This window comes from Ahaetulla prasina, chromosome 8, assembly GCF_028640845.1.
Source record: "Ahaetulla prasina isolate Xishuangbanna chromosome 8, ASM2864084v1, whole genome shotgun sequence".
Classification (NCBI taxonomy): domain Eukaryota; kingdom Metazoa; phylum Chordata; class Lepidosauria; order Squamata; family Colubridae; genus Ahaetulla; species Ahaetulla prasina.
This window is the reverse complement of record NC_080546.1, coordinates 25,943,325-25,957,723: the sequence shown is the minus strand read 5'-3', so window position 1 is coordinate 25,957,723 and position 14,399 is coordinate 25,943,325. Positions and strand designations below refer to the sequence as shown.

The 14,399-nt window shown below is 38.3% G+C and overlaps 1 protein-coding gene across 1 annotated transcript in view; it reads left to right on the top strand.

Moving 5' to 3' along the window:
* Positions 1-14,399, top strand: part of CENPE (centromere protein E) — a 74,071-nt gene that overhangs the window by 44,672 nt on the left and 15,000 nt on the right. Inside the window, exons 25-34 of the mRNA XM_058193123.1 lie at positions 605-895; positions 998-1,135; positions 2,104-2,262; positions 4,410-4,724; positions 4,901-5,038; positions 5,338-5,496; positions 8,071-8,283; positions 10,808-11,020; positions 11,760-11,972; positions 12,718-12,930. Coding sequence (XP_058049106.1) covers positions 605-895; positions 998-1,135; positions 2,104-2,262; positions 4,410-4,724; positions 4,901-5,038; positions 5,338-5,496; positions 8,071-8,283; positions 10,808-11,020; positions 11,760-11,972; positions 12,718-12,930 — 2,052 coding nt within the window. The remainder of the gene's footprint in view (positions 1-604; positions 896-997; positions 1,136-2,103; positions 2,263-4,409; positions 4,725-4,900; positions 5,039-5,337; positions 5,497-8,070; positions 8,284-10,807; positions 11,021-11,759; positions 11,973-12,717; positions 12,931-14,399) is intronic.

Here is a 14,399-nt window from a genome sequence, read left to right as displayed (position 1 = left end):
AAATTAGTAAACACATTGAAATGGTTTTGTTACAGCAAAGAAAATACTAGAAAACTTTACTAAGAACGTTTCATAAAATATTATCTCTGTTTAGCAGCATCCCATGCAAAACGCTAATTTGAATAAATGCTTGCAGGCTGCCAACTTTTAGACTGGGACAAAAAAAAAACCTGCTGACATCTGTGGCATTGCCAGTTCATTTTTCATAACTAGTCTGCTGTAAAGATTATAGATAGCTATAGCAATAGGACTTATATATTGTTTCTTGGTGCTTTACAGCCCTCTCTAAGCATATTGCCCCCAACAATCTGGGTCGTCATTTTACTGACCTTGGAAAGATGTAAGGCGGAGGTAACCATGAGCTGATCAGGATCGAACTCCTGGCAGTCGGCAGAATTAACTCTCAATACTGCATTCTAACCACCGCATTCTAACCACTGCGCCACCACACAATGAATTACTTCTAACCATCAAAGGATTTCTAGTCCTTTCTCTGAAAGCATGGCATATTTCTTTCCTACCTTTCATAGAAAATTAAAAAATCAGAAACATGTATATCATTTGATAGATTCAATTTCATAAACATTCTCCTCAAATTCAACAGCAACAAACGAAGTCCTTTGACCCTCAGCAATTGCTCCAGACGAATCAGAATGCAGAAAATTTTGATGACGCAGAGCAGCTAAAAATTAGTCTTGAGTCTCAAGTGGAAGTCCTGCAGAAGGAGAATGTCGAGCTGGTTCAGAAGCTTCACAGCACTGAAGAAGACATCAAATACGTCAGTCAAGAAAAAGAGCATCTGAAAACAGAAATAGAGATTCTTCAGGCTGAGAAGGATACCGTGACTCAAACTGTCCACCATCTAGGTGAGACTCTAGAGAAGTTGGTTCCAACGGTAAGAATTCAATTGCTTCCACCTTTGGGGAGATACTTTTTATTGGATTAGGATTTAATTTAAATGTGTTTTTATTTCATGTGGCTTTATTTTTCATTGAAGAACTTGGAGCTGCAGGAACAATTGAGGGAGGCTAATAATTCTCTCAGAGAACATAAGGAAATGATAGAAGAACTGAAAGGGAAAACCATAGCCATAGATTCTCAGACTTCAAAAATTGACGAGGAATTGAGACAAAAGGTAGGAACATGTGTGACACGTTAAAAGCATTGTTATTATTTATTAGATGTAAAGGCCACCTGGTTCCAGAATAATTTTGTTCAGCATATAGTTTTTAAAACAGAAAAACAAAGAAAACACCTGAAGCATTTGGAAAACTATATCCCATAGATTCCTCCCCCAAAATAAAAAATATTCCACTACCGACAAGCCTTCTCAAATCTCTTACTGTAAGCCTTTCAAGATTCTTGGAATATCATCAGGGAAGGAGCTACATTGATCTCAGAAAGAACAGGCAGAAACCATGAGAGATATGCAGATACAGCTTTATAGATTATAAACAACATCTTGAATTGCACCTGGAAATTCACTGACAATTAGTGTAGCTTAGTTAGCATTAATGTTCCTTGGACTTTCCAAGGAATTCTCAGCAATGCCCCACTGCTGCATTCTGAACCAACTATAGCTTCTGCTTGGTCTTTAAAGGCAGCCCAACCTAGAGTACATTGCACTAGTTCCACCTTTAGGTGACTAGGATTTGAGAAACCATCTGAAGGGTTTCCTGATCCAGGAATGGATGCAATGGGTTACACCAGATGAAGTTATGCAAAAGTACTCTTTATCATAGTTGCTACCAGCTCTTCAAGTAGGAGCAACATGTACCAGATAACCCGCAGATTAAACACTAGTCGTGAACAGGGGAGTGTAACCTCATCCAAGACTAAAGATGGAATGAACCCAGATCTGGGATGCTCAAAAGTCCACAGCCACCTGGTTTTGACAGGATTGAGCATGATGCTTTAAACATCTGCGGTTTAAAGTTCTCCAGTGTCCTAGTCAATAATTTTTATTTTAAAGTTCACAACTATTCTAAAGTTCACAGTTATTGAAACTTGTTTCCTTGAATTGCATAATAGAAACTGATGTGCCGACTGATTTTATTTCATGATGTAATGACTTTTTTTTCTTTTTCTCAATATGTATTTTAGGCTGAGGATACTCAATTAGAACTGGAGAAATTGTTAGCATATGTCAAATTGCAAGAAGATGAGGTTAATACACAGAAGAATTTAGTTCTTGAGAAACAACAGGTGTTTCAGAAACTTGAAGAGGAATTTAAAGAAGAAACAAAAAAACTAAAAGAAAAGGTGAGTAAATGACAAGTAGAATAATGTTCATAAATATGGCCTAAAAATTCAAAATGCTTTTTTTAAAGTAAGCTCAGGGGGTTTTTGATAGTATGTCCCTTTTATGTTTCAGGTTATTTCTAAAAGACTCTAATTTTAAAAATTCAAGATAGCATAGATCAGGGGTCAGCAACACGTGGCTCTGGAACCGCATGTGGCTCTTTGAGTGTTTGAGGGATGACTCTGCTGCAGCTCCCTATTGCTAGTCAGTTTCACAATTGATAGGGCTTTCAGTTAGGACAGGTAGAGGAAAAAGGATGCCATGCTAGTAAGAGTCTCTTTGGTGGGGGAACCGGACTTCCTGTTAGCAGAGGAAAAAGGACGCCATGATAGGAGGAGACTGTGATGGGGGAACTGGACTTCCGGTCTGCTCCAGAATTGAATAGGGGCTTCCAGTTAGGACTTTGTGGCTCTTTGAGTGTTTAAAGTTGCCAGCCTCTGGTATAGATGAAAAGGAGCTCTTTTGTCAAAATTACACAGAACATATTCAGAAAGTAAAATTGATTATCAGTTGCAATGGTGATAGCTTTGAAAATGGGATTAGCCAAATTAATAAAGGAATGGAGCATTTTTCCAAATTACCAGAAGATGAGCATGTTATCTTGCTGTGAGGAATCGGACTTAAAGGAAGAGAAAGCTGAACTGGATAGGACTTTGCTTTAATCCACCATGATTCTTTCACATTCATTGAAGTTTGAATTTTTCTTACAAAATCTATAAACTAAATTAAAACTTGGGGAGGGGGGTGTATTGTGTTTCATATTTGGAGTTTTATTTCTGTAAGCCACCCAGAGTCATCGTAAGTTATTTGGGAAGCCATATAAATTTCTTTAATAAACAAATTTAAATTTTGTCCTGATTCAACTGATCAATTTTCAATTCGATCTCTACTGAAAATTCTGCTGCCAAAGTCATTTATAAAGCAGAGTTCTAACCTGGAAGGACCATGGCTTGGCCAGTTCATGTTCATTTTTCTTTCCATAAGCATTGTGGTGAATCACTTAGATTTAACTTTCGAAAGGCATCTCCTTTCAACTTTAAGCAGACACAGAGGAGCACTGGTAGCTCTGGTTCAATTTTGCAGGGAGGATCATTTGGACATAAACCACCCTAGTACCAAAATCCTGTTATTTGCCAGAAGATCTAAGAGAAAAATGAGTTAAATTGCCTTCTAATTAACCCTAAATGCACATGGAGAAGAAAAAAATTCCTGCTATCTATGACATTGTCCCATTCCATCATTAACCTATCTACTGTAAAACTTGTGCAGATAAAAATGCTAACTCTGGATTCTGATTATTAAAAAAAAAATACCTATGATGACCCAGGGTGTGACACAAAGGCAACACAGCCAGAAAACCGATATGAGTCTCTTTATTATCTCCAACTGTGCCCCCAATGTCCCTTTCAACTCTCCGGCCTGGAGAGAGCTCTTCCACCAACCTGTAATAGTCTTCGGCTGGCAATACTTCAGTCCCAGACGCTGTAAGCAGAAAACTTCTAACAAAAATCCAAAGGCAAGACAAGGTAATTAATCCGGCAAGGCAAGCAAAATAAGGAATTCCACAAATAAAGTAGCACAGCAATAAATCAAGCCAGTTGGGAGGATGCCAGGATTCAAAGAAACACCAGATAAACTCAGGGTTTGTTCCTGACAAAATCCCTTCCCATTTGCCTTTCCTTTTAAACTCCAGCAGCACCTGTGTCTTGTAAAGAGGATTGGGTCCCTTTCCTCCCTCGTAAGCCACGCAACCCATGTTGTTCTCTTTTCCATTCCTCCCTGCGCTGCCTAAGATGAGGAGGGGGCGGGCCTTGGTCTTTATCTGAACCCCCTCTCCCTTGTTCTACCTCTCCCCTGCTCTGCCCAGCCTGACTTTACTCTTCCCCAGTTTTTTCCACAGCCAATGGATCCACTCTCTCACTCTGTCTGCCGTTCCTCTTCCCCTTCGGATTCAGACTCCAACAGGGGCATGACAATACCTCTGCTTTACACTCTTGGTGCCTTTCTTCTCATATTTCTAAATAATCAGAAGTTTTGGACTTACTCCCAAGTAATCAGGAGTAAATGCAAAATAGCTCAATTCTTCTTCATCAAAATCATGTTTCAGATCCAACACCTAGAAAACAATTCCCTCGAGCTGCAGCAACTGCTCTGCCTGAACGAAGAGGAGAGTCAGCAGAATGTAGAGAACATGAAGGATGCAAAACAGCTTGACAGTATCTCTGAGTCCCAAATGGAGGCCTTGCAGAGGGAAAAAACTGAGCTGGTTCAGAAGCTTCAGAGCACTGAAGAAAACGTCAACTACATCAGCCAAGAAAAAGAGCATCTGAGAACAGAAATGAAGGTTCTTCAAACCGAGAAGGATAACATGAGTCAAACTGTCTATCGTCTGAGTGAGACTATAGAGAGGCTTGTTCCAGTGGTAAGAATTCATTTTCATTCATTCATTCATTCATTCAATTTATTTGCTGCCATCTTGTTTCAAAACAACTTAATTTGCTGCCACTTTTAAGGGAAATCCTTTTTTATTGGATTACGGTTTTCTTTAAATGTGCTGGTCAACTTGATTGCATGTGACTTTATTTTTTGTTGTTAAAGAATTTGGAACTACAGCAAGAACTGAGGGAGGCTAATAATTCTCTCAGAGAACACAAGGAAATGGTAAAAGAACTAAAAGAAAAAATCATAACTACAGATTTTGAGACTATGAAGATTCATGAGGAGCTGAAGAAAAAGGTAAGAAAGTTGCCATTTTTAAATGTTTTAATACTAAAGTGTGTCTGTTGTTTTAAACTCCTCCCCCCCTCCCCCTGGTCAATATTTCTTATTTAACCTAAAAGAATTGGTGGAATCGCAATTGTATGAACTCTTAATATTTCTTTGTTTTATATATAAAAGAAAATTGCAACTGATGTTCTGAATAATTGTATCTCATGACATGATCTCTCTCTCTCTCTCCCTCCCTCCCTCCCTCTCTCTCTCTGTCTACACACACACACACACACACACACACACACACACACATACACATTAAGAGTGAGCATTGTCAACTTGAACTGGAGAAATTGTTGATGCATGTAAAATCACAAGAAGATGAGGTAAATACCCAGAAGAATTTGGTTCTTGAGAAACAACAGATGTTTCAGAAATTTGAAGAGGAGATTAAAGAAGAAACTAAGCACCTGAAAGAAGAAGTAAGAAAATTGCAAGTTTTTTTTTTTAATGAAGCCTGAACAGATTAAAAAGAAACTATTTTGTTAATTTATACAGGACATATTCATACTATGAAATTGGCTATACAAGAAGCAGAATTAACCAAATTTGTAGAAATGAGCATTCAACAGCTATTAGAATGTGATAGTTTTGTGCCACCTCAAATTTCAACAGTAGCATCATCCTGAAGACCAGTGTCAATGAAACATATTGTCCTGCTCATGTCTTTTTTGTAATCACAGTTTAATTTTATTTATTTTTTGGTTTACATTTATACCCCGCCCTTCTCCGAAGACTCAGGGCGGCTTACAATGTATAAGGCAATAGTCTCATTCTATTTGTATATTTTTTTACAAAGTCAACTTATTGCCCCCCCAACAATCTGGGTCCTCATTTTACCTACCTTATAAAGGGTGGAAGGCTGAGTCAACCTTGGGCCGGGCTCGAACCTGCAGTAATTGCAGGCTCTGTGTTCTAATAACAGGCTTCTCTACTGCCTGAGCTATCCCGGCTAATTGGTTTTCAAGAGACCGAATTTGAGTTTGACTTGATTGGTCTGGACTCTTTCATGCTTTTAGAAGTTAGACCAAACTATAAAATATATAAATTACATTAAAACTAATTTACATTTTTGTCCTGAATTTGGATCATGCAACTTGAAAAATTAAGTGAGGTCCTTACCTTACGAATGTTTTTGGTCCTGGTCCATAACAAACATTCTTCCCCCAGGGATATTTACCTGGGATGTCAAACAACATTACTTACTTCCTCCACTCCTGTTTAACTTTTTCATAAAGTTCAAACTGGGCCACTAGAGGGACCTGGACTTTCACACGTGCGTAAACATGTACACAGCATGTTGTCAGCAAAACACATGCCTAGTCTGCTTTATGCAGACAACTCTCTAATACACTTAGAATAGAAATTCCTGAAGGAATCAAAAGATGACTGGTGGCCCTTACTCAGAATTGCAAGGATGATACTGTAAAATAAAGTATCCTAAAATAAACTCATAGCCCTTACCAGGAGATCAAGAATATACTTCAGCTGTTCCCACTGTCACCCTGTCAGTAACTGTGCAAACTAAAATTAAAAGATTTATTCATTTTCTGTCTTTTAAAGTTACCCTTTTCTGAGCAATTTAGAATTGCTTCTTTATTTGAGTTCCTTTGATTTTAAGGAAACTTAAGTCAGAATTCTTTAATATTGGCTACATTCAGATACATACATACATACATGCTACATACATACATACATGCAGCTCAGCGGTTCGAATCCCTAGTGCTGCTGTGTAACAGGGTGAGCTCCCATTACTTCTCCCAGCTTCTGCCAACTAGCAGTTTCGAAAGCGTGTAAAAATGCAAGTAGAAAAAATAGGGACCACCTTTGGTGGGAAGGTAACAGCATTCCGTGCGCCTTTGGCATTGAGTCATGCCGGCCACATGACCACGGAGATGTCTTTGGACAGCGCTGGCTCTTCGGCTTTGAAACGGAGATGAGCACCGCCTCCTAGAGTCGGCAACGACTAGCACGTATGTGCGAGGGGAACCTTTACCTTTACATTCATACTAAACCATGATTCGTTTTAATTATAGCTTATAAATTATCCTAATTTACACAGTGTGCTAAATTGAGATGGGTATAACTGCACAGGACAATAAAACAGAAAAAAATGTATTATGAAATAGAATTATCTGGGAATGTGGGTTAGAATAGAATAGAATAGAATTTTTTTAATACCTGTGTTAAATACCTGTACCAAACCAGTGCAAGTGTGATTTAACATAAGAGTTAATTTTTACTGATTAAAATGGAAGAAGACTTTCAGATATTGACTAGCCATTATTTAATCTTAAAGACTGTCTAATTGAAATGTGGCTTTTTGTTTAGGGAAACTCTTAAGAAATAGAACGAAAGCCAAGCTTATTCTGTTTATACAGGTGTCTGGTGGAAGATGTGGTCAAACATGGTGGGTGCAATTGTGCAATCATGGCACACACACAAAATGTAAAGCTTTAATTGCATAGTCACAGCTCCCATCTTGACTTTTAAAAACCTCTGCCAATAACCCAGAAGGACTGAGTTGCAGAAGGGGAAAATTTTGAAATTCTAGAAATTTAGAACATCTAGAAACATATTGGAATAGAATGTACTGTATAATCTAATTAGACAAGTGTTTACATTTTGAAGGTTGCCAATTTGTGAATTAAAGTGATTATAGTCATGTTTATGTTTATACATCAGTACAGTGGTACCACATATTTAACATATTTACTGCACTGGAAAGTTAAGAAAATAGTGTTTTTTGTGAATCAAAAATAATTTGAAATATTTAAAAAGAACTCTAAGGGCTTCAGCTGCTTAGGGAAACAAACAAACTTTAATTTTGTTAATATCGTTTACCATAAATCTTGACTTTAATTTAGTTTTCCCTATCTATGCATCCTCCATATTTTGACCTTGAATGATGGGGATTTTTTTAAAACTGCATTTATTCTCAAAGGGATTAGCTGGGGAAGGCTGCAATACTAGTGGTGTAACATTTAATTTTTTAGATAATAAAATCAAATGAAGAGGTAAGCGGCCTTACTGAGGAAAAGAAACAATTGACAGCCGAATTGAAAGAGCAGGAGAAATGTGTCCAACAGCTACTGAAAGAGAAGGCCTTGCTTCGAAAAGAGAGAGATGACCTTCAGCAGGTTATGCAGAACAATGAAGCAGAAACACAAAGGCAACTTCAGGAGACCTTATCTGAAAACGCTGCAAAGGTACAGGATGCTTTCTGGTGAATGGAATTATGTTTCTACATTAATATATTAAATATTTTTAAGGGGATGCGGTGGGTCAGTGCCTAAGATGCTGAGTTTGTCAGTCGAAAGGTCGGCAGTTCAGCGGTTCGAATCCCTAGTGTTGCTGTGTAACGGGGTGAGCTCCCGTTACTTGTCCCAGCTTCTGCCAACCTAGCAGTTCAAAAGCATGTAAAAAATGCAAGTAGAAAAATAGGGATCACCTTTGGTGGGAAGGTAATAGAGTTCCTTGTGCCTTTGGCGTTTAGTCATACCAGCCACATGACCACGGAGATGTCTTTGGACAGCGCTGGCTCTTCGGCTTTGAAACGGAGATGAGCACCGCCTCCTAGAGTCGGCAACGACTAGCACGTATGTGCGAGGGGAACCTTTACCTTTACATTCATACTAAACCATGATTCGTTTTAATTATAGCTTATAAATTATCCTAATTTACACAGTGTGCTAAATTGAAATGGGTATAACTGCACAGGACAATAAAACAGAAAAAAATGTATTATGAAATAGAATTATCTGGGAATGTGGGTTAGAATAGAATAGAATAGAATTTTTTAAATACCTGTGTTAAATACCTGTACCAAACCAGTGCAAGTGTGATTTAACATAAGAGTTAATTTTTACTGATTAAAATGGAAGAAGACTATTTCAGATATTGACTAGCCATTATTTAATCTTAAAGACTGTCTAATTGAAATGTGGCTTTTTGTTTAGGGAAACTCTTAAGAAATAGAACGAAAGCCAAGCTTATTCTGTTTATACAGGTGTCTGGTGGAAGATGTGGTCAAACATGGTGGGTGCAATTGTGCAATCATGGCACACACACAAAATGTAAAGCTTTAATTGCATAGTCACAGCTCCCATCTTGACTTTTAAAAACCTCTGCCAATAACCCAGAAGGACTGAGTTGCAGAAGGGGAAAATTTTGAAATTCTAGAAATTTAGAACATCTAGAAACATATTGGAATAGAATGTACTGTATAATCTAATTAGACAAGTGTTTACATTTTGAAGGTTGCCAATTTGTGAATTAAAGTGATTATAGTCATGTTTATGTTTATACATCAGTACAGTGGTACCACGTATTTAACATATTTACTGCACTGGAAAGTTAAGAAAATAGTGTTTTTGTGAATCAAAATAATTTGAAATATTTAAAAAGAACTCTAAGGGCTTCAGCTGCTTAGGGAAACAAACAAACTTTAATTTTGTTAATATCGTTTGCCATAAATCTTGACTTTAATTTAGTTTTCCCTATCTATGCATCCTCCATATTTTGACCTTGAATGATGGGGATTTTTTTAAAACTGCATTTATTCTCAAAGGGATTAGCTGGGGAAGGCTGCAATACTAGTGGTGTAACATTTAATTTTTTAGATAATAAAATCAAATGAAGAGGTAAGCGGCCTTACTGAGGAAAAGAAACAATTGACAGCCGAATTGAAAGAGCAGGAGAAATGTGTCCAACAGCTACTGAAAGAGAAGGCCTTGCTTCGAAAAGAGAGAGATGACCTTCAGCAGGTTATGAAGAACAATGAAGCAGAAACACAAAGGCAACTTCAGGAGACCTTATCTGAAAACGCTGCAAAGGTACAGGATGCTTTCTGGTGAATGGAATTATGTTTCTACATTAATATATTAAATATTTTTAAGGGGATGCGGTGGGTCAGTGCCTAAGATGCTGAGTTTGTCAGTCGAAAGGTCGGCAGTTCAGCGGTTCGAATCCCTAGTGCCGCGTAACTGAGTGAGCTCCCATTACTTGTCCCAGCTTCTGCCAACCTAGCAGTTCGAAAGCACGTAAAAAATGCAAGTAGGAAAATAGGGACCACCTTTGGTGGGACGGTAATAGAGTTCCTTGTGCCTTTGGCGTTTAGTCATACCAGCCACATGACCACGGAGACGTCTTTGGACAGCGCTGTCTCTTCAGCTTTGAAACAGAGATGAGCACCGCCTCATAGAGACGGAACGACTAGAACATATGTGCGAGGAGAACCTTTACCTTTTTATATTAAATATTTACTGAATGAAAAGTTAGGAAAATAGCATTTATGAATCTAAAATAATTTGAAAAGTTTAAACAGAGTACTCTAAGGAATTCAAATGTTTAGGAAAAGAAGCAAAATTTAATTTCCTTAATATTCCATTGCCTTCCATTGAGGACCTGAATACCACATGGGTCAGAAAGGGGGCTGAGAAGTTACCTACAGACTCCTCACATCATGGACATAAATTGTTTCAACTCGTCCTCTCTAGATAGCGTTATAGGGCATTGCATGCCAAAACAACTAGACACAGAGACAATTTTTCCCTCTCTACTGAATATTTAATCCTCACAGCACTGTCTTATGTCTAAGGATATTTACCCATGTAGTAAGTCTGTATTACTATACAGACTTATATAATTATAAAGGTTCAAAACTCTTGTTATCTCTCAAAGGCACTAGCTGAGAAAGGCTACGTAGTAATGGTGTAACATTTAATTCCTTAGATAATAAAATTAAATGAAGAGGCAAACAGCCTTACTGAGGAAAAGAAACAATTGACAGCCGACTTGAGAGAGCAGGAGAAATGTGTCCAACAGCTACTGAAAGAGAAGGCCTTGCTTCAAAAAGAGAGAGATGACCTTCAGCAGGTTGTGCGGAACATTGGAGAAGAAACACAAAGCCAACTTCGGGAGACCTTATCTGAAAATGCTGCGAAGGTACGGGATGCTTTCCAGTGAATGCAATTTCATGGATCTATTGTTTCTTATTCTGTAAAGCGATTGGTGCCAGATGTGTAGCTTTCAACCCAAACATCACATTGTAATTTCCCTTAAATCTTAGCTATAATTAAGGCATCCTTGGTGGGGGAGGGTTGAATGGTCGGGTTCCGAAAGATCTCCTGTATGGGGAATTAGTGCAGGGAAAATGCCTTAGAGGGAGACCACAGCTGTGATATAAGAATATCTGCAAGAGGGACCTAAAGGCCCTGGGAATGGACATTAACAACTGGGAAACCTTGATCTTCGATCGTTCAGCTTGGAGGCTAAAGACGCAGTATGGCCTTCTCCAATTCGAAGAGACACTTGTTCAGCAGGCTGAGGCAAAGATACAGTCCTGGAACCAGCAAAATCTGGGGGCTGGGCAGGGGACAGAATGTATCTGCCCTCAGTGTGGAAGGGATTGCCACTCTCAAATTGTCCTTTTTAGTCACAGCAGATGCTGTTTTAGGACCTCTTTCCAGAACACGATACCATAGTCTTCTGAGACTGAAGGTTGCCAATGATGAATATTTTTACCATAAATCTTGATGTTACACACAGTTTAATTTAGTTTTTCCTCACTCTGCACCTTCCATATTTTGATCCTGAATGATGGGGTTTAAAAAACTGCATTTATTCTCAAACGGATTAGGAGGGGAAGGCTGATTTAGTAATGGTGTAACATTTAATTCCCTAGATAATAAAATTAAATGAAGAGGCAAACAGCCTTACTGAGGAAAAGAAACAATTGACAGCAGACTTGAGAGAGCAGGAGAAATGTGTTCAACAGCTACTGAAAGAGAAGGCCTTGCTTCAAAAAGAGAGAGATGACCTTCAGCAGGTTGTGCGGAACATTGGAGAAGAAACACAAAGCCAACTTCGGGAGACCTTATCTGAAAACGCTGCGAAGGTACGGGATGCTTTCCAGTGAATGAAATTTCATGGATCTATTGTTTCTTATTTTGTAAAACAATTGGTGCCAGATGTGTAGGTGTAGCTTTCAACCCAAACATCACATTGTAATTTCCCTTAAATCTTAGCTATAATTAAGGCATCCTTGGTGGGGGAGGGTTGAATGGTCGGATTCCGAAAGATCTCTTGTATGGGGAATTAATGCAGGGAAAATGCCTTAGAGGGAGACCACAGCTGTGATATAAGAATATCTGCAAGAGGGACCTAAAGGCCCTGGGAATGGACATTAACAACTGGGAAACCTTGATCTCCGATCGTTCAGCTTGGAGGCTAAAGACGCAGCATGGCCTTCTCCAATTCGAAGAGACACTTGTTCAGCAGGCTGAGGCAAAGATACAGTCCTGGAACCAGCAAAATCTGGGGGCTGGGCAGGGGACAGAATGTATCTGCCCTCAGTGTGGAAGGGATTGCCACTCTCAAATTGTCCTTTTTAGTCACAGCAGATGCTGTTTTAGGACCTCTTTCCAGAACACGATACCATAGTCTTCTGAGACTGAAGGTTGCCAATGATGAATATTTTTACCATAAATCTTGATGTTACACACAGTTTAATTTAGTTTTTCCTCACTCTGCACCTTCCATATTTTGATCCTGAATGATGGGGTTTAAAAAACTGCATTTATTCTCAAACGGATTAGGAGGGGAAGGCTGATTTAGTAATGGTGTAACATTTAATTCTTTAGATAATAAAATTAAATGAAGAGGCAAACAGCCTTACTGAGGAAAAGAAACAATTGACAGCAGACTTGAGAGAGCAGGAGAAATGTGTTCAACAGCTACTGAAAGAGAAGGCCTTGCTTCAAAAAGAGAGAGATGACCTTCAGCAGGTTGTGCGGAACATTGGAGAAGAAACACAAAGCCAACTTCGGGAGACCTTATCAGAAAACGCTGCGAAGGTACGGGATGCTTTCCAGTGAATACAATTTCATGGATCTATTGTTTCTTATTCTGTAAAGCGATTGGTGCCAGATGTGTAGGTGTAGCTTTCAACCCAAACATCACATTGTAATTTCCCTTAAATCTTAGCTATAATTAAGGCATCCTTGGGAGGGGGGGGTTGAATGCTTTATGTCAAGGTTGGGCACCTTTCAGGTAACCTTTAACATTATTAAGATGGGCTGAAGATTTATGTTCAGTAAAACTATATTATGAAACCAGGTAGGAACTGGATTTTCTGGTATGAGGACATTCCTACATTATTGAAATTTTACATTAAAAGGGGTAGAAAACTGTGTCACTGTTCTTCAGCCTTTGTCTGGTCATACAATCAGTGAGCGCTGTGGAGTATCATATATATTTTTTTCAGAAATTCTATATATCTATGAAGTATAAGTTTATAGTTTGTCTAGCTCTGTTACACCAATTGGGGAAGAAGTTGGAGAAAAATCAGATTTGTAATACTTGTTTTTAAATCCATTTGATTCGACAGTGCCAATTGAAAAGAAATTAAATTAGACCTTCTGAATTCTGATTTATATTTAAAATTCACTTTGTTGATAGATACAGAAAGTAGTTACTGAGTCAACAAATGTAATAAATATTTACTAAGGGAAAAAATAACAATGGAAATAGCATCAACCATGAGAAAGCAAACCCAGCTTGAAAGTAGCCAGCTTGTTTCCTATTTCAGTATCTGCTTAAAAGTTGTTCTTTAAGCACATTTTTTAAATGTGGAAGTAAAGTCTGTTGATTCGCTGTTTAATCAGCATCCCTATTTGAGGCAGCCAAAAGAAATTTTCATATGTGAGCCTTCCTGTCCTATTTTTTTTCACCAAGGATTAATGCATGTAATAAAAACTTGCAGATAAATCTGGGATACCTGTGACCTTGCAAAACCTTTAAATGTTGTCCACACCAACTAATAACTGTGGGCATGACAGTTCTTTTTTTTGTTCATATTTTTATTAGTTTATCAAATATAAAAATATAAAACACAGAAATACAAAGAAAAATGAAAATAGGGGAGGAAAAAAGGAAGAGGAAAAAGTATAGGATAAAGGGGAAATGAAAAAAGAATTGTCTTCCAATTCCTTTTGGCACAGTAGAATAACATGCAACCTCAACTTCTTACTTTTACATAATAATATATACTAGCCAGGAAGACTGATGGCTCAGCAGTTAAAGATGCTGAGCTTGTCAGCTGGAAAGCTGATAGCCCAGGTTTGAGACCTGAGCGGCCCACAATGGAGTGAGCTGCTATTACTTGCCCCAGCAACTGACCACCTAGCAGTTCAAAAGCATGCAAATGCAAGTAGAGGTACCACTTTGGTGGGAAATTCTGTGTTCTGTGTGCCTCAGCATAGGGTCATGTTGACCACATGACCATGGAAGTGTCTTCAGACAATGTTGGCTTCCTCAGTTAAGA